The following is a 20,295-nucleotide window of genomic DNA, read 5'->3' as shown; positions in this document are numbered from 1 at the left end:
CCATCCGGGCCGGAGAATTGAGCGGGGGGGCCCGCCAACCGGCGCGCCGCGATTCCCGCCCCCGCCGAATCTCTGGTGCCGGAGACTTCGGCAACCGGCGGGGGCGGGATTCATGCCAGCCCCCGGCGATTCTCCGACCCGGCGGGGGGTCGGAGAATTTCGTCCCATATTTTGTTTTGCAAGGAAGAGTCAAAGATCTGGGGCTGGATTCTCCGCCGGCGGGATTCTCCATTTTGCCGGCACCCGGAGTTTTCCCGATGGCGTGGGGCTGCCCCACAATGGGAAACCCCATTGACCGGCCGGCGTAACAGAGAATCCCACCAGCGGGTCGGGGCAGAAATGTGGCGTGGCGGGAAATCCAGCCCAAGGTATACAATATACTTGAGGTGAAGAGAAATGTGACTTATTTAGTTACTTTGACTGTAGTGCTAATTTGTTCTTGCCTACCCCGATTGTCCTTCAGAGCCATTTTAAAAAAAGCATTTTGACACTCTTGGTTGAAATACTTTGCATAAGCAAACAGCTTTAGCCACTCAGAACCCTTCGCTCCTACACTTCAAGCAACAGGCTCTTCATACCGCTTCAAAGCACTCTTATCACATTTCTTTTTTAATAGACAATTTCACTGAGGTATTTTTGGCATATAAAACAGTAACATTGTATAGTACTGTACAGAAAGAAAAGCAAATAACGCATAGTTCAAACCACGACCCCATTCTCGCAAGGACCTGCCGAAACCACCCCTACTCTACTGTACCATAGCCCCCCTCTTGCTGACGATTAATTCTCCGCGAAGAAGTCATTGAATGGCTGCCACCTCCAGGCGAACCCTGATAGTGAACCTCTCAAGGCGAACTCAACCTTTTCTAGACCGAGAAAGCGCGCCATGTCCGATAGCCATACTTCGGTCTTCGGGGGCTTTGGGTCCCTCCATGCCAACAGTATTCGTCACCGGGCTATCAGGGAAGCAAAGGCCAAGATGGCGGCTTCCTTCTCCTCCTGGACTCCCGGGTCCTCCGACACCCCAAAGACTGCCACCTCAGGACTCATTACCACCACAGTTTTCAAAACCTGGGACATGATGTCCGCGAATCCCTGCCAGGATCCCGAGTTTAGGGCACGACCAGAACATGTGCACGTGATTAGCCGGCCCACCGGCGCATCTGGCACACTTGTCCTCCAGCCCAAAGAATTTACTCATCCGGGCCACCGTCATGTGGGCCCGGTGCTCGACCTTAAACTGGATCAGACTGAACCTGGCGCATGTTGCGGTCGTGTTCACTCTGCCCAGAGCTTCTGCCCAAATACCGTCCTCCATCTCCCCCCCGAGCTCCTCTTCCCACTTAAGCTTCAGGTCCTCAGTCTGTGTATCCTCTGCTCCCATTAGTTCTTTGTAAATATCTGGGACTCTACCCTCACCTACCTCTCCCCTCGAAACTTCCCTCTCCTGCCTCCCCTTTGGCGGGAGGCGTGGGAAGGACGGCACCAGTCTGCGCACAAAATCCCGCACCTGTAAGTATCTAAAGTCATTCCCTCCCGACAGCCCAAACTTCTCCTCCAATGCCCTCATGCTCAGAAAGCTCCCTTCCAGGAACAGATCACCCACCCTCACAATCCCCGCCCTCCGTCACAGTCGATACCCATCGTCCATGTTCCCCGGGGCAAATCGGTGATTGCCGCAGATTGGGGTCCATACCGATGCTCTCCCTTCCCCTGTATGCCTCCTCCACTGGCCCCAGATCCGCAGAGCCGCCACCACTATAGGGCAGGTGGAGTACCGCACCGGCGGGAGCGGCAGAGGCGCCGTAACCAGGGCTGCAAACTGGTGCCCCTGCACAAAGCAGCCTCCATCCACTCCCAGACCGACCCTGTGCCCATCATCCATTTCCTTATCATCGCTATGTTGGCCGCCCAGTAGGAGTTGCTGAAGTTCGGCAACGCCAGCCCCCCTTCCCCTCAGTTCCTTTCGAGCATCACCTTCCTCACCCGCGGGGACTTCCAGACAAATCCCAGGATAATTTTATTCAGCCTCTTAAAGAAGGACCTTGGGATGAAAATGGAGAGACACTGAAATATGAACAAGAATCTCGGGAGAATCGTCATCTTAACAGTCTGCACCCTCCCCGCTAGTGACAGCGGGAGCGCATTCCAACTGCAAACCTCCTCCCTCATTCGTTCCACCAGTCGGGACAGATTAAGCCCCAATTTGCCCCAGTCCCGTGCCACTTGTACCCCCAAGTATCGAAAGCTTTCCCCTACCAGCCTGAACGGCAACCCCTTCAGCCTACTCTCCTGCCCCCTCGCCTGAATTACGAACAACTCGCTCTTAGCCATGTTCAATTTATATCCTGAAAAGCAGCCAAATTCCCTCAGGATTTCCATGATACCGTCCATCCCCGCCATTGGGTCCGGTACGTATAACAGCAGGTCATCCGCGTATAACGAGACTTTATGTTCCATTCCCCCCCCCTGGACCAGCCCTTTCCAGTCCCTTGAAGCTCTCAGAGTAATTGCCAGGGGCTCTATGGCCAGCGCGAACAGCAGTGGGGATAGAGGGCAACCCTGTCTTGTCCCGCGGTGCAGTCTGAAGTAATCTGATGTTGTCCTGTTCGTCCTTACACTAGCCTCTGGGGCCTGGTATAACAGCCTAACCCAGTCAATGAACCCCTCCCCGAACCCAAGCCTTCCCAGCACCTCACACAGATAGTCCCATTCGACCCGGTCGAAAGCCTTTTCCCCATCCAAAGCTACCACTACCTCTGCCTCCCTGCTCTCCAGGGGCATCATAATCACATTAAGCAGCCTTCTTAGATTGCCTACCCTTTACGAACCCGATTTTTTCCTCCGCAATTACGTCCGGTACACAGTCCTCAATTCTAGTCGGCAAGATCTTGGCCAGTAACTTAGCATCTGCGTTGATCAAAGAGATCGGCCTGTAAGACCCACAGGCCTCCGGGTCTTTATCCTGTTTCAGAATAAGCGAAATAGTGGCCTTCGACATCGTCGGGGGTAGGACCCCTCTGTCTCTTGCCTCGTTAAAAACCCTGACCAGCACCAGCCCCACTATCTCGGCAAACTTTTTGTAAAACTCCACCGGATACCCATCCGGCCCCAGGGCTTTACCCAACTGCATGACCTTCAGGCCCCCCAATACCTCTTTGATCCTAACCAGGGCCCGCAGTCCGTCTACCAACCCCCCACCCACTCTTGGGAAGGTCAGTCCGTCCAGGAATCGCCTAATTTCCTCCGGTCCCCTGGGGGGTTCCGAAGTGTACAGCTTATTATACAAGTCCCTAAACACCTTGTTCAGCCCTGCCGGGTCCACCACCAGATTTCCCTCCCCATCCGCTATCCTTTCTATCTCCCTAGCCGCTTCTCTCTTCCTTAGTTGTTGTGCGAGCATTCTGCTGGCCTTCTCTCCGTGCTCATATATCGCGCCTTTTGCCTTTCTAAGCTGTCCTACTGCCTTGCCTGTAGTCAGCACCCCGAACTCGGCCTGCAGCCGCTGTCATTTCCTGAGTAACTCTGGCCTCGGGGACTCCGCGTAGCTCCTGTCTGTCCTTAAAATTTCCTGAACCAGTCGATGCGTTTCTGCCCTGTCTGTCCTGTCCCTATGGACCCGGATTGAGATCAGCTCCCCTCTCACCACTGCCTTCAGTGCCTCCCAGAGCACTGCTGCTGAGACTTCTCCGGTATCATTTACCTGCAGGTAATTATGCATGCATTTCCTCAGCCTCTCACACACCGCCTCGTCCGCAAGCAATCCAACTTCCAACCTCCATAGTGGGCGCTGAAAGCTATCCTTACAAATCTGTAGTTCTACCCAGTGCGGAGCATGGTCCGATACGGTAATTGCCGAATATTCTGCCCCCACCATCCCGGCCAGCAAGTCCCTACTCATGACAAAGAAATCAATTTGGGAATACACATTGTGGACGTGGGAGTAGTACGAAAACTCCCTCGCCGACGGCCAGCTAAATCTCCATGGATCAGCACCCCCCATTTGCTCCATGAACCCTTTCAGTTCCTTTGCCACCGCTGGGAACCTGCCCATTTTTGAACATGACTGATCCAGGCTCGGGTCCAGGACTGTGTTAAAGTCCCCACCCACAATCAGTTTGCACGAGTCCAAGTCGGGGATCTTCCCTAGCAACCTCCTGATAAAATCCACATCGTCCCAATTAGGGGCATATACACTAACCAAGCCTACTCTCACCCCTTCGAGCTTACCCCTAACCATAACAAATCTGCCACCCCCACCCGCAACTGAACCCTCCGCCGCAAATTGAACCCTTTTATTAATCAGGATCGCAACCCCCTTAGTCTTAGTGTCAAGCCCCGAATGAAAGACCTGACTAACCCAGCCCTTCCTTAGCCTAACCTGGTCTGCCACTTTCAGGTGCGTCTCCTGCAGCATGACTATGTCTGCCTTCAGAACCCGCAAATGCGCGAACACACGCGCCCTCTTCACTGGCCCGTTTAGCTCTCTAACATTCCTCTTATCACACTTCTGTCATTAGATCAAACACCAAGCAATTTAGAGTACTCCATATTGTGACCCAAATACTTCCAGGTCAGGTACAGCACAGTTCAAATGTATAAATGAAGGTCTTTAACCCCACCCTAACACTGTGCCTTACCATTCCTGTGTAACTTTTTTTTAAAGCTACCCAGCCATCCTACAGTCCGAGTAAGAAATGTGTAAATGTATGTCAAACTATGTAAAATAGTTTTGTGGTGTCATTCAATTTTGACCAGAAATTGGATCAAGACTGTCAGATTCAAATTAATCTAGAATCTGACAGGTAATCATAAAGGTTTTCATTTACCCTGCCTAGGTTACAAACAAACATCTGGATGGATTATCAGAGCTTATCTTTACAAACAAAAATTTTAAAATAGTTTTTTTCTCCCTCTTTTACCCTCATCACTCCCCAAAAGAAACCTTATAGATGACCTACTTGCAGATGCTTCACAGTGTCATTCTTGAAAAACGATCAGTCAAGACATCATTCTTCAATGCCTAAATGTACCGCACTAAGTGGCTGTCTGTGATCTGAAAAGATCAGACTTCTAAAATATCTGAGATTACAAATGCTGTTCTCCAATAAACTCAAGGAAGTAGCAGCCCCATCATTTAAAATAGGTAACTCCTGTCATGATTTGCAGACACACGCATAATGATACACAGACAAGCAGCTAATGGATACAGAGAACAGGACATGACCAATAAGCAGGCAGGACACTCAGGGGTGGGATCCGACTATAAAAGACACGAGGCACTCACACTCTGCCTCTTTCCACTGATGAACATCTAGAGAGTCAGTCAAGGGTGCTGTTACAATCTCACACCTCCACCACGTGGCTAAGAGCTAGTCTGGTGCAGTCAGACAGAGTAACCACACTTAAGTTAGCAGAGAGTCGAACTCACAGAGAACTGTGCTAACTGTGCTATTAGTTCAATAAACCCGATTGAACTGACTTCAAGGTCTGGAGTATCTTTCTGATCTAAGGTGCATCCAGTTGCAGCCAGTGTTAGACCAGTGTACCTAACACGACATGATACCAGGAGGCTACTAATTTAAGGTGGCTTACCTCAGTCCGTTCCGTGACGACCAGCAAATGTGTCCCGGCACCATGGAGAAGATTCAGGCTCCTCACCAGCTCAGGACGTCCGGCAATCTCAGTGCCAACTGGCGGATGTTCAAGCAAAAGTTTCTGCTGTACATCGAAGCCTCAGACCTCGTGGGTGCATCTGATGCAAGGAAGATTTCGCTTCTCCTCTCAACAGCGGGTGATCAAGCCATCGAACTCTTCAACTCGTTTAACTTTACTGAAGGCCAGGACAAGACAAAGTTTCAGACCATCCTGGACAAGTTCGATAGTCACTGTGAAGTGGACATCAATGAAATCTTTGAGCGCTACATATTCAAACAATGTCTTCAAGGTAAAGATGAATCTTTCAATGCCTTCTTAACTAGCCTCCGCCTGCTAGCGCTGTCCTGCAACTTTGGTGATATTGCTGACTCCATGATCAAAGACCAAATCGTGTTTGGAGTTCACTCTGATCCTCTGAGAGAGCAGCTCCTAAAAACCAAGCATATGAGCCTGCCAGTCGCGATTGAAACGTGTACAGTGCATGAGCACACAAAAAAATCGGTATTCCCAATACAAATCGGCTGAAAATGGGAAACTTGCCTCCCACGAGGCAGAGTGTGTGCAGGCCATCGCCCGGATGCCGTGCCTCAGCACTGAAGACAGTAGCCATCTCGCGCGCTCTTCCCCAGAGCCCCACGCAACCGCGTTGCAAATGGGATAACAACGCGGCCGACACCCACACTGCGCAGGTGCAGACGTCTGCCAACCGCACTGCGCATGTGCGACGACGTACACCGCGTCACGATGCCGACATCATGACGTGCCCGAACTGTGGCAATGCCCACTTAAAGGGAAACTGCCCTGCAAGAGGCAGGCACTGTTTAAACTGCGGGAAGCCTGGACACTATGCAGCGTTGTGCAGGTCTGCACCACCAGTCAGAGGCCAGCGTTCCCAATTCCGATGACGGCGTGTTCAGAATGTGCAACGACGATTACAGGATTCTGATCCTGGCAGTACTACGTATCCAGTGGACGAGTGCCTGGAGTCCGCCTACTGAGTGGGCATCATTACCACACGTGAACATGCCACACCTAACTCATCTCGCATTCAGTCCATCCTCGCTGTGGATTCGGAGGACGAATGACGTGCGGTGATGCAGGTCAACCACTGCTCCATCCAGTTCAAGCTGGACACAGGTGCTTCTGCCAACCTCCTCTCACAGGCAGACTTCAAATGCATCAAGAAGCCCCCCAAGGTCCTTCCAGCAGCTTGCCAGCTCCTGGACTATAATGGTAATGCCATCACGGCACTGGGGTCCTGCCATCTACTCATCTCCAACTGGAGTACCCATGCACGGCTAAGGTTTGAAATTGTCAAGCCAGACAGGGCATCCTCACTGGGCGCACATGCCTGCAAAAAGCTAAACCTGGTGCAGCGGGTATATTCAACGACATCCTCCAACGTGGATCTTCAAGCTGACATTGACGACATCCTCGCTCAGTATCCAGATGTGTTTGACGGGATAGGCACTTTGCCATATCGGTACAAGATCCTACTGCGACCTGATGCTAAGTCAGTGGTCCATGCACCACGCTGGGTCCCAGCTCCACTGAAGGAGCGCCTGAAGGAACAGCTCATGGAGCTGCAGCAGCAGGGGATCATTTCCAGGGTAACCAAACCGACCGACTGGGTCAGCCCGACGGTGGTGGTTAAAAAACCCTCTGGAGATCCCAAGGATCTCAACCAGAATATAATGCTTGAACACTACCCCATTCCGAAGCGGGAGGAACTCACCAGTGAGATGGCACATGCACGGTTTTTCACGAAGTTAGATGCGTCACATGGATTCTGGCAAATCCACCTGGATGAGTCCAGCAGAAGGCTCTGCACCTTCAACACACCGTTTGGCAGGTACTGCTATAACCGTATGCCATTCTGCATCGGAGATATTTCATCGCATCATGGAGCAGATGATGGAGGGCATCAAAGGGGTTTGTGTGCACGTGGACGACGTCGTCATATGGTCCACGACCCCTGAGGAGCATGTTTCCCGTCTCCAGCAAGTTATTCCGCCGTGTCCACGCCAGTGGCCTGAAGCTGAACAGGGCCAAATGTTGCTTTGGCATGACGACACTCAAGTTCCTAGGAGACCAGATCTGTCAGCAGGGCGTGTGCCCCGACACAGGCAAGGTCAAGGCCATCGCAGCCCTGAAGGTCCCGGAAGACAAGAATGCGGTATTGTGCTTCCTGGGCATGGTCAATTTTCTGATCAAGTTCATCCCAAACATGGCCTCACACACCACGGCCCTACGAAACCTAGTGAAGAAGTCCACTGCCTTCGAGTGGAAGGCGGCCCATCAGGCAGAGTGATTGGAGCTGAAAGCCAAGCTCACCACTGCACCCATCTTGGCATTTTTCGACCCAGACAGGGAAACAAAAATCTCGACAGATGCGAGCCAGGATGGCATTGGTGCGGTCCTGCTGCAACGCGATGACACTTCATCATGGGCACTGGTTGCCAACACATCAAGGGCAATGACGCCCACCGAACAAAGGTATGCACAAATCGAGGAGGAATGCCTGGGCTTTCTCACTGGCATTCTAAAGTTTCACGACTATGTCTACGGCCTGCCGACATTCACAGTCGAGACGGATCACAGGCCCCTGGTCCACATTATCCACAAGGACCTTAATGGCATGACGCCTCGGTTGCCACGCATCCTCCTCAAACTCAGAAGGTACGACTTTGATCTGGTCTACACGCCTGGCAAGGAGCTCATCATTGCCGATACACTGTCCCGCTCCATCGCCGCGCCTAGTGAACCACTGAACGTCATCCGGCAAATTGAATCACAGGTTGAGTCACAGGTGCAGCGGTGTGCTAGCACTCTCCCGGCATCTGATGAGAAGGGGAGAAGGTGATTTGTATCCGTGAGGAGACAGCCAAAGACCCCCTCTTGCAGCGTGTCATGCAACACCTAGCCAATGGCTGGCAAAAAGGGCAGTGCCCTCAATTTTTCAATGTAAAGGACAACCTGATGGTGGTTGATGGTATCCTCCTCAAACTGGACCGGATTGTAATTCCACTCAGTCTCCAGAGCTTGGTGCTCCGTCAAATCCATGAGGGCCACCTGGGTGTGGAAAAGTGCAGACGCAGAGCCAGGCAGGCTGTCTACTGGCCTCCGCATCTGGCTAATGGTTCTGTTGTGCGACGAAACAGACGGGCACTGCGCAAAGACACCTGCCCGCAACCACATTCTTCTCCATTTCCTTCTGTTGTTTTGCCACCTCCTGATACCTCGACTCACGAGGCCACCAGTCAGGCTTCAATCCCGCCCATCAAGGCACTGTCGTCCCCACCACCTCTCTGGCGGTCGACCAGGATCAGATGCAAGCCACAGAGACTGGACTTATGAACATTTGTTCTGTTTGCTATATTCTGTGTTCTCGCATAAGACAGCTGTTTTCACATGTACATATGTTCACATCCACTGCATGTATATATGTTAATTTTGGCCCATTCTTGTAAATACGTTCACATATGTCATCCAAACATTAAAAAAAAGGGGAGATGTCATGATATGCAGCCACACACATAATGATATACAGACAAGCAGCTAATGGATACAGAGAACAGGACATGACCAACAATAGGCAGGACACTCAGGGGTGGGATCTGAGTATAAAAGACACGAGGCACACACACCGCCTTTTTCCACTGATGAACATCTAGAGAGGCAGTCAAGGGTGTTGTTACAATCTCACACCTCCACCACGTGGCTAAGAGCTAGTCTGGTTCAGTCAGACAGAGTAACCACACTTAAGTTAGCAGAGAGTCGAACTCACAGAGAACTGTGCTAACGGTGCTATTAGTTCAATAAACCCGATTGAACTAACTTCAAGGTCTGGAGTATCTTTCTGATCTAAGGTGCATCCAGTTGCAACCAGTGTTAGACCAGTGTACCTAACACGACAACTCCCCAAAATCAAAAGTATTGATAAGATTCTAAGAGGTTCACCAATCATTCCATCCTCAGTGCCATTTCAGTGACAGTTAAAAGAAAGATCCAAAGTTAAGTAGTCCTAAATGCCTTACATGCATGTCTGTTGATGGAGATTACTTAACAACTATGAAGATGCAGTGCCCCACAGATTGATCAAAACATATTGCTGAATAATTTCAACCTTCTATTTATGCTTTTAAAGTTATACCAAATGTGATAATAAAACCTGAGATTTAATAGCAGCTGTAAGATATATTTCCTTTCAGCCATGATTGAGTGGAACAAAATATAGCATGGGATTGTCAAGACCACTCTTTTAGAAATGCAAGCTTTTCCTTTGTTCCAATAATATCACAATATTGAAATGTGTTTTTAATATATTGCATCGGCAAACCATGGAGTAGAAATTAAAGCAATTAATTTTATTGCATAACTGTTTACTATGCACATATCAAACCTCTTGATTCATCATTTTAGCTAATACATTAACTCATTTAAAAATGGTATTCAGCAACATCACTGACAATAATTCTTACACCAATATGTTACTTCTAAGCCGAAAACATGTTTCCCACTTTGGAGCAAAACTAGTCACACTGATTTCAGATTAATCTATCATAATTTGGAATAATGGCCTACTTATTTAGGCTTTCAGATGTATCATCTGCCTATTTTGTTGACAGCACATTTTTCATGCAGCAGAACACACTACCTTTATTTCATGCTTGGCCGGTGTAAGTGATGGAGTAACGTCAATCTTTGCTTTTTTCTCCTCTTCCTCTGCTTTCTCCTCTTCTGCTTTTTTCTCTGGTGTCACTGTGGTTATTAGATTGGTTGAGACTAGGCTCTTGACTGCACCATAATGACCGGTAGCCACTTCAGAGGCTGAAACGGAGTCCTTTATGAGCATCTCATGGTTCTCTGTGACTGATGCTTCAAAAACAGAAAATAGAACATATCAGTCTGTACTACTGAGTCTAACAGCCTTAGCTTGATGCACTAAGATTTGCTATAAATGGCCTAAGGGCCTCCAGTCATAGTTCCTTCCCAAATTTGAGTGACCCCACTGGAAGGTGCTCAATGTACCTGAGCCATTTAAGCGCAGTTGCTCTCCTGAAGCACATTGGTAAAGTGGCAGAGGAACGTGTACTCGAGAGTGAGCTGGTGTCTTCAGAAGATGAAAAAGTGACAGAAGAAGGTTGATGCAGAAAGTGGAGCTCATTCCAGACTGAGGATTGACTCACACTTCAAATATGGGTTGTCCCTGTGTTGGGGAAATTATTGAAAATCTTTTTGCTAAAGTCACACTAAAGCCAAGAACAGCAAAGAGACACTTAAGAGAAAGTTAGGAGGAACAGTTAGAAGTATGCGTTGTTGGGATGAAATTAAGTAAGGTGCAAGGAAACTCAGCATAAACAGAAACAAAGACTCGTTGGCCTGAAAGGCCTGTTTCCGAATTGTACATTTGATGTTATAAAGGGACAAATCTGTCATCTAGTTATGTCAGTTTGAACCAAATGTTCATTTTCAGCAAGTCAGTTTACTTCAGCGAGTATAGCAAAAATTCCTGTGATCCACAAAACCCAGACATTCTTATAAATATGGGACCTGTATTTATTTTTGTAAACCATGTTCACTGCTGAAAATATTTGAATATTAGTAAATTGAAGCTTACCACCTCCTAACATAATCCTGTGTGTTGTTAGTTCAATCATAGTTTAAAACAAATCCGGAACAGCTAACCCATTTCGGGTCGGGATTGTTTTCAAATTAGTATTAACAGACACTCATATATTCTATAACTTCCATATTAATGGTGACTTTCATACCCTGCGATAGATCTAACAGATGAAACAGTCCTGTATTTTCTTTTTGCCTTTTGAGGCTGTCACTAACATTTAAAACAGTTTCATTTAGAAAACTACAATACTGGGCGGGATTCTCCGAACCCCCGCCGGGTCAGAGAATTGGCGGGGGGGGGGACAGCGTGAATTCCGCCCCGCCACTGGCTGCCGAATTCTCCAGCGTCGGTTTTTGGGCGGGGGCGGGGATTGCGCCGCGCCGGTCGGGGGTCGTTGGCAGCGGCCACCCCGGCAATTCTCCAGGCCGAGCGGACACCAGTTCTCGGCCAGTCCCACCGGCGTGAAACCCCCCCCCCCCCCCCCTCCACGGTGGCCTGGTTCGCAATCGGGGCCCACCGATCTGCAGGCAAGTCTGTGCCATAGGGACTCTCTTTCCCTCTGCGCCGGCCTCTGTAAGGCTCCGCCATGGCTGGCACGGAGAAGAAACCCCCTGCGCATGCGCAGGGAACACGCTGGAGGTTCTGAGCATGGGCCAGAGCACGGCGGCAGTCCTGTGCATGCGCCAACTCGCGCTGGCCCACGGCGGTCCTTCGGCGCCGGTTGGCGCGGCGCCATCCCTGCAGCGCCGACCTATCTTTAATAAAGTGCGGAGGATTCCGCAACTTCCGGGCAGCCCGAAACCGGAGTGGTTCGCGTAGCTCTTGGCGCCAGTACAGCCCGCCCCGCCAATTGCAGGAGAATCCCGCCCAATGAGGCTGGACTGTATGCTGCGCACATCCCAACAAAGAAAACGTTCAAACAAGAGTCAGAGGGTGAAGTCAGATCACGATTCATCCAAAATATTAACACTCAAATTTAGGAAAATTCATCTCATCTTGGTATAGATCACCGCTGGATCAGAAGCAAATCATAAAACATGCAATTAGAAGGACTTCCAAAAAGGGCTTCACCAAAGCAAAAACAATTATGTTGACATTTCTACCTATATTGTTACACTCATTGTCTGCAAGCTGGCAGTTTCAATTCATGAAAAACCAGTCACCCGGAAGATATATAGGTTAGAAGCTGAAATCTAAAACATTGTTTTAGACTTGTGATCGAGAATAAGCCCATGAGCCTTTTCCATCTTTCAATTAGATTGTGGCTGATCTGTGTCTCAAATCCATTTGCCTGCCTTTGCAGAAAAAGGCCTTATTGATGAGAAAAAATTGTCACATTTGCACATCTCTTATATACACAGGATTTTACACAATGCAGACAGAATTTACTTTCACTGTGTTTGTCATCTTTAATAAAGTACTGCATTGTGGTGCTGCAAATCTACTATACAGCAGCATGACATTAAAATGTGGAACGATAAATATAAAATAGCACTTTATTAAATATTAGCAGTAGAAGTGTATTACTCAAATAGACAGAGGCGTTTGACTTTAAAGTGCAGACTGTATTTTGATGTAAGTCCAATTATCTCTCCTCCCTATTCCTGTTCCACCTGAAGACTAAATGTCTTTGTGACAATTTCCCAGAGTAATACAATGTGGAACAAAATACAGATAAAGCTATCTTAGATCTAGTATTATATAATGAGGCTGAGTTAATTAGTAATGCCATAGTAAAAGACGCACTGGAAAATAGTAATCAAATACCACTAAATTCCATGTGAAGTTTGAAAGTGGTGCACTCCAATGCCAAACAAGAATCTTAAGCAAAGTCAATTACATAGGTTACGAAGGGAGAACTGACTTAAGGTTGGCTGGGTAAACAGATGGAAAAGATACGGCAGTAAACAGTGGCGACCATGTAAAAAAAAATTCAAAATGTTCGACAAGAATGCATTCCATTGAAAAACAAAAAGGCAGCAAGATCAATCCATCTTTGGCTTAATCACGGAGTTAAAGATAGTATTAGATTAATGGAGGCTTATAAGGATGTAAAGAATTATCATAGAAATTACAGTGCAGAAGGAGGCCATTCAGCCCATCGAGTCTGCACCGGCTCTTGGAAAGAGCACCCTACCCAAGGTCAACACCGCCACCCTATCCCCATAACCCAGTAACCCCACCCAACACTAAGGGCAATTTTGGACACTAAGGGCAATTTAGCATGGCCAATCCACCTAACCTGCACATCTTTAGACTGTGGTAGGCAACCGGAGAACCTGGAGAAAACCCACCCAGGCACTGGGAGAATGTACAAACCACACAGACAGTCACCCGAGGCCGAAATTGAACCCGAGTCCCTGGCGCTGAGAAGCAGCAGTGCTAATCACTGTGCCATCATGCCGCCCATGATTGGCTATTATTATAAAAACCAGAAAAGGGCCACCAAAAAGGTAATAAAAATGGGGAAGAAAAATAGAATGTGAGTGTAAACCAGCCAGGAATACAAAAACAGCTTGTAAGAGCAGTTACAAGTATATAAAAAGGAAGAGTAGCTAAAGTAAACATTGGTCCCTTCCAATCAGCAACGGGTGAAATGATCATGTGGAGAAAATGGCAGAGGCATTGAACAATATTTAGTGCCTGTCTTCAAGAGTCAGAAATACAAGTTACATGCCATAAATAGAGGTTAACCTAGGGTCTTAAAAAAATAAAGTAAGGTAATTAATTTCAGAGAAAAAGCATTGGAAAAACTCAAGGGACTGAATAAAGAACAAGAACAAAGAAAAGTACAGCACAGGAACAGGCCCTTCGGCCCTCCAAGCCTACGCCGACCATGCTGCCCGTCTAAACTAAAATCTTCTGCACTTCCGTGTTCCATATCCCTCTATTCCCATCCTATTCATGTATTTGTCAAGATGCCCCTATCTTCCCAGCATCCACCACCTCCTCCGGCAGCGAGTTCCAGGCACCCATTACCCTCTGTAAAAAAACTTACCTCGTACATCTCCTCTAAACCTTGCTCCTCACACCTTAAACCTATGCCCCCTAGTAATTGTCTGACAAATCCCCAGGACCTGATGGTCTAACCCTAGGGTTCTAAAAGTGGTAGCTGCAGAGATAGTGGGCGCGCTAGGTATGATTTTCCAAAATCTCTTAGATTTCAGGAGGCAGTGGCGTAGCTGTAATGTCACTGGACTAGTAATGCAGAGGTCCAGGCTAATGCTCTGGGCTCAAGGCAGCTGGTGAAATTTGAAATCAATTAATAAATCTGGAATTAAAAGCTAGTTGTCATGGTGACCACAAAACCATTGCTGAATATCGTAAAACCCATCTGGTTCACGGATATCCTTTAGGGAAAGAAATCTGCTGTCCTCACCCGGTCTGGCTTACAGACCCACAGCAATGTGGTAGGCTCTTAAATGCCCCCTGAAATGGCCTAGCAAACCACTCAGTTGAATCAAACCACTACAAAATCTAAAAGGAATGAAACTTGACAGACCACTTGACACACCCAGCCATGTCAGCCCTGTAAACTCTTCCCGACTAACATCTGGGGGTTTGTACCAAATTTGGGAGAGTTGCCCCACAGACTAAACAAGCAACGGCCTAACATAGTCATATGCATCAAATCTTACCACCAGTGTCACCATCGCCGGATATGACCTAGCCCACTGACAGAACTGACCACCAGAGGTGGCACAGTGGTATATAGTCGTGAGACCTTTGGGAGTCCAGAACGTCGACTCTGGGCCCCAAGAAGTCTCATGGCATCAGGTCAAACATGGTAACAGCTGGTTACCATCTGCTGACCCCCCTCAGCTGACGAATCAGTACTCCTCCATGTTGAACACCAAATGGAGGAAGCACTGGGAGTGGAAAGGGCACAAAATCTACAGTGGGGGTCTTCAATGTCCATCTCCAAGTGTGGCTTGGTTGTAAATCTACTGATTGAGCTGGCAGAGTCCTGAAGGACATTGCTGCTAGACTGGGTCTTCAGCAGGCAGTGACATCCCACCTTCACATTGAAGATACCCTCCATTGTGCTGTGTGGCACTGCCACTGTGCTAAATGGAACAGATTCCAAACAGATCTAGCAACTCAAAACTGGGCATTCATGAGGTGCTGTGGGCCAAGAACAGCAACAGAACTGAATATAACCACAATCAGTAACCTCATAGCCTGGCATATTCCCCATTCTACCATGACCAGCAAGCTACGGGGTCAATCCTGGTTCAATGAAGAGTGCAGGAGGAAATGCCAGGAGAAACACCAACCATAGTTAAAAACAGTGCATCAACCTGGTGAAACCACAACACAGGATGACTTGTATGCCGAACAGTGGGAACAGTATGTGATAGGCAGATCTGAGTGATCTCACAACCAACTGATCAGATCTAAGCTCTGTCGTCTGTCACACCCAATATGAATGTGATGGACAATTAAACAACTAACTGGAAGAGGAGGCTCCAGAAATATCCCCATTCTCAAATGATAGGGCAGCTCAGCACATCAGTGCAAAATACAAGGCTGACTGATGCATTTGCAGCCATCTCCAGCCAGAAATGCCAAGTGGATGATTCATCCTGGCCTCCTCTGGAAGTCCCCAGCAATTACATAACAATCTTCAGCCAATACGACTCATTCTACATATCAAGAAATCGCTGAAGGCACTGGATGCTGCATAGGCTATGGGTCCTGATAACATTCCAGCAAGAATACTGAAGACTTGTGCTCCAGAAATAGCCATACCCGAGCCAAGCTGTTCCAGTCCAGCTACAACACTGGCGTCTAGCCGGTAATGTGGATAATTGCCAGATATGTCCTGTTCAGAAAAGGCAGAACAGATCCAACCCAGCCAATAATCGCCCCAATTAGTCTCCTCGACAGTGCTATCAATTGGCACTTACTCTGCAATAACCTGCTACTTGATGCTCAGTTTGGGTTCTGCCAGGGCCACTTGGCTCCTGACTTCATTACAGCCTTGGTTGAACTATGGACAATAGTGCTGAACTCCAGAGATCAGAGGAGAGTGACTTACCTTGACATCAAGGTAGCATTTAACAGAGTGTGGCATCAAGGAGCTCTAGTAAATGTGAAGTGAATGGGAATTGGTAGAAAACTCTCCATTGGTTAAGACTCATACCCAACACAAAGGATGGTGGTTGTGGTTGTTGGATATTAACCATTACAGCCGAGATATCGCTGCAGGAGTTCCGCAGGCTACTGTCCTCGGCCCAACCATCTTCAGCTTCATCAGTGGCCTTCCTTCCATCAGAAGGTCAGATGTGGGGATGTTCGCAGATTATTGCACAATGTTCAGCACCATTCACGACTCTTCAGATATTGAAGCAGTCTGTGTCCATATGCAGCAAAACCTGGACAACATCCAGGCTGGGTTGATAAGTGGGAAGTAACATTTTGTGCCACACAAGTACCAGGCAATGGCCATCTGCAACAAGAGAGAATCTAACCATCGCCCCATGACATTCAATACAATAACCACCACTGAATCCATCACCAACAACATCCTGGAGTTACCAGTGATAGATACTGAACTGGACCAGCCATATAAATACTGTGGCCACAAAAACAGGTCAGAGCTTAGGAATTCTGCAAAGAATAACTCATCTGCTGACTCCCAAATCCTGTCCACCTTCTCCAAGGTATAATTCAGTAGAGTGATGGAATACTCTCCACTTGCCTGAATGAATGCAGCTCCAACAACACTCAAGAAGCTCACCACCAATCCAGGATAAAGCAGCCCATTTGATTGGCACTCCATCCACCACAATGCGGCCTTGGGTGACTGTGTGGAGTTTGCAAGTTCTCTGTCTGCGTGCATTTCCTCCGTGTTCTCTGGTTTTCTCCCACAGTCCAGAGATGTGGTTAGGTGGGGTTATGGGGATAGGGGAGGGAAGTAGGCCTAGACAGGGTGTTCTTACAAAGGGTCGTTGCAGACTCCAAGGGCCAAATGGCCTCCTTCTGCACTGTAGCAGTTCTACGGATAAATATTCACTCCCTCCAGCACCGATGCAAAGTGGCAGCAGTGTCTGCAATCTATAATAAGGCTTCTTCGACAGCACCTTCAGAATCAGCAACCTCTCCCACCTAGAGGGACAAGGGAAAGAGCTGCGTGGGAACACAAAAACCAGCAGGTTCCCCTCAAACCATCCTGACTTGGAAACATATCAGCGTTCCTACTCTATCACTGGGTCAAACTTCCTTCCTAACAATACTGTAGATGTTCCCTATAACACATGGACAGCAGTGGTTCAAGAAGCCAGCTTACCACCAACTTCTCAAGGGAAATTAAAGATGGGCAACAAATGCTGACTTAAATAGTGAGGCCCACATCCTATGAGCAGGTTGATAAAGGTAGACGTAATATACTTGGATTTCCAAATGGCATTTGATAAAGTGCCATTAACACAAAAAGTTAATAGGCAAGATAAAAGCTCATGGAGTTGAGGGTGATATACTACTATGGATAAAATAATGGTTTACAGACAGGCAGCAGAGAGTGGGCATAACTGGAGCGTTTCAAGTTGGCAGGCTGTGACTAGTAGAGAACCACAAGGTACAGTTCTGGGGCCTCAGCTATTTACAATCTATATTAATGGCGTAGATTAAGAGTCAGAGAGTAATGTATCTAAGTTTGCTGATGATACAAAACTAGGTGGAAAGGTAAGCTGCGGGAAGCATACAGAGAGGCTGCAAAGCGATATAGCCAAATTAAGTGAATGGGCAACAAGATGGCGGACGGATTATAATGTAGGGTAGTGTGAAATTATTCACTTTGATCATGAGAATCTGGGCAGCACGGTAGCATTGTGGATAGCACAATTGCTTCACAGCTCCAGGGTCCCAAGTTCGATTCCGGCTTGGGTCACTGTCTGTGTGGAGTCTGCACATCCTCCCCGTGTGTGCGTGGGTTTCCTCCGGGTGCTCCGGTTTCCTCCCACAGTCCAAAGATGTGCAGGTTAGGTGGATTGGCCATGATAAATTGCCCTTAGTGTCCAAAATTTTCCTTCGTGTTGGGTGGGGTTACTGGGTTATGGGGATAGGGTGGCGGTGTTGACCTTGGGTAGGGTGCTCTTTCCAAGAGCCGGTGCAGATTCGATGGACCGAATGGCCTCCTTCTGCACTGTAAATTCTATGAATAGAAAAGCAGAATATTTTTAAAAGATGTGAAACTTGTAAACATTGTTACTTGGAGAGACTTGGGTGTACTCATAGATAGAATTTACAGTGCAGAAGGAGGCCATTCGGCCCATCAAGTCAGCACCGGCTCTTGGAAAGAGCACCCCACTTAAGCCCACACCTCCACCCTATCCCCATAACCCCACAACACAGTAACCCCACTCAACACTAAGGGCAATTTTGGACACTAAGGGCAATTTATCATGGCCAATCCACCTAACCTGCACACCTTTGGACTGTGGGAGGAAACCGGAGCACCCGGAGGAAACCCACGCACACACGGGGAGGATGTGCAGACTCCGCACAAACAGTGACCCAAGCCGGAATCGAACCTGGGACCCTGGAGCTGTGAAGCAATTGTGCTATCCACAATGCTACCGTGCTGCCTGTACTCATATAAGGAATGCAGAAAGTTGGTATGTAGGTATAACAACAATTAGGAAGGCAAGTTGCATGCTGGCCTTTATTGCAAGGGGATTGGAGTACAGGAGTAATTACTTCTTGCTACAAGTGTGCAGGTCTTTGGTGAGACCACATCTGGAATACTGTGTTCAGTTTTGGCCTCCATTTTTAAGCAAGAATATATTTGCATTGGAGGTGGTACAGCTGTTTCACTAAAGTGGTTCCTGGGATCAGGCATGAGCAGACCGGGCCTGTAATCTCTCAAATTTAGAAGAATCTCATTGAAACGTACAAGATCCTGAAAGGACTTGATAGGGTGAATGCTGAAAGATTGTTTCATTGGTCACGGGGGGCACAATCTCAGGATAAAGGATGAAGAACCTTTGCCAACCTTTGGAATTCTCTATTCCAGAGGTTTGTGGATGCTTCATCGTTGAATACATTTAAGTCTGAGGTTGACAGATTTTTGGTTTCTCAGGGATGAAAGCGATTTTACAGAGAAAATAGAGTTGAAGCCCCAGGTCACCCATGATGGTATTGAATTGCAGAGAAAGCTCAACGGACCATAATGTCTACTCCCACTTCTATTTCTTTTGTGTACCTGTTTTCCCAACACTGGCAACTTCACTCACCAACCTCCCCTAACAGTTCAGATTTGCATACCCTCAAACATTAGAGAGCTGCAGTGCTCAAAGTTGCTCAATTGGCAATCAATTCAATTGGCTTAGCTGTGCATCATTTTCCTCTACAAAAACTATGTTCTATTTCAATTTCATCCTGGATTGTAAAGGAAGCTCTTAGCTCCTGCTCTACTTGGTAAAATATCTCCTCAGACCTGGTTTTCCAGCCATCTTTTCCCCTTGCGCAATGCTGCGAGAGAAGCTATTAACTTCCATCCTTCTGCACTCAACTCACGCTTCCATCCCTGCAGTTTTTCTGTCTCCTACAACCCCACCTCCCCTCAACTTGTCCAAACTCATCACTCACACACAGAATAAATAAGTACTATATCATAACCATTACAGAGACATGGCTGCAGCAGGACATAGATTGGGACCTGAATATTGAATGGTGCAGGATATGTATATTAGCCAGGAAGCGAGGAAAAGATGGAGGGGTGGCTCTGTTAATTAAATTAGCACAATAGAGAGGATGACCTTAGTTCAGGAAACCAGGATGTGGAAATTGTTGAATAGAGGTCAGAAATGACAAAGGCAAGAAGTCACTTGTGGGAGTCATGCACAGCAGGCCCCCAGTAATAACCACATGGTAGGGATGAAGCATAAAGCAAGAAACATGGAGCTTGTCCGAAAGGTATGGTGATAATCATGGGATATTTGAATTTACTTATAGACTGGATGGGCGAAATTCTCCCCCAACGGCGCGATGTCCGCCGACTGGCGCCA

At 47.9% G+C, this 20,295-nt stretch overlaps 1 protein-coding gene across 20 annotated transcripts in view; it reads right to left on the bottom strand.

Annotated features, from left to right (window-relative positions):
- Window positions 1–20,295, bottom strand: part of LOC140385374 (band 4.1-like protein 3) — a 322,225-nt gene that overhangs the window by 102,080 nt on the left and 199,850 nt on the right. For all 20 annotated transcript variants that reach the window (XM_072467470.1, XM_072467472.1, XM_072467476.1 and 17 more), the window contains exon 12: window positions 10,316–10,536. In XM_072467470.1, coding sequence (XP_072323571.1) covers window positions 10,316–10,536 — 221 coding nt within the window. The remainder of the gene's footprint in view (window positions 1–10,315; window positions 10,537–20,295) is intronic.

Source organism: Scyliorhinus torazame, chromosome 11, assembly GCF_047496885.1.
Source record: "Scyliorhinus torazame isolate Kashiwa2021f chromosome 11, sScyTor2.1, whole genome shotgun sequence".
NCBI classification, from domain to species: Eukaryota; Metazoa; Chordata; class Chondrichthyes; order Carcharhiniformes; family Scyliorhinidae; genus Scyliorhinus; species Scyliorhinus torazame.
This window is presented reverse-complemented; position numbering and strand designations above follow the sequence as displayed.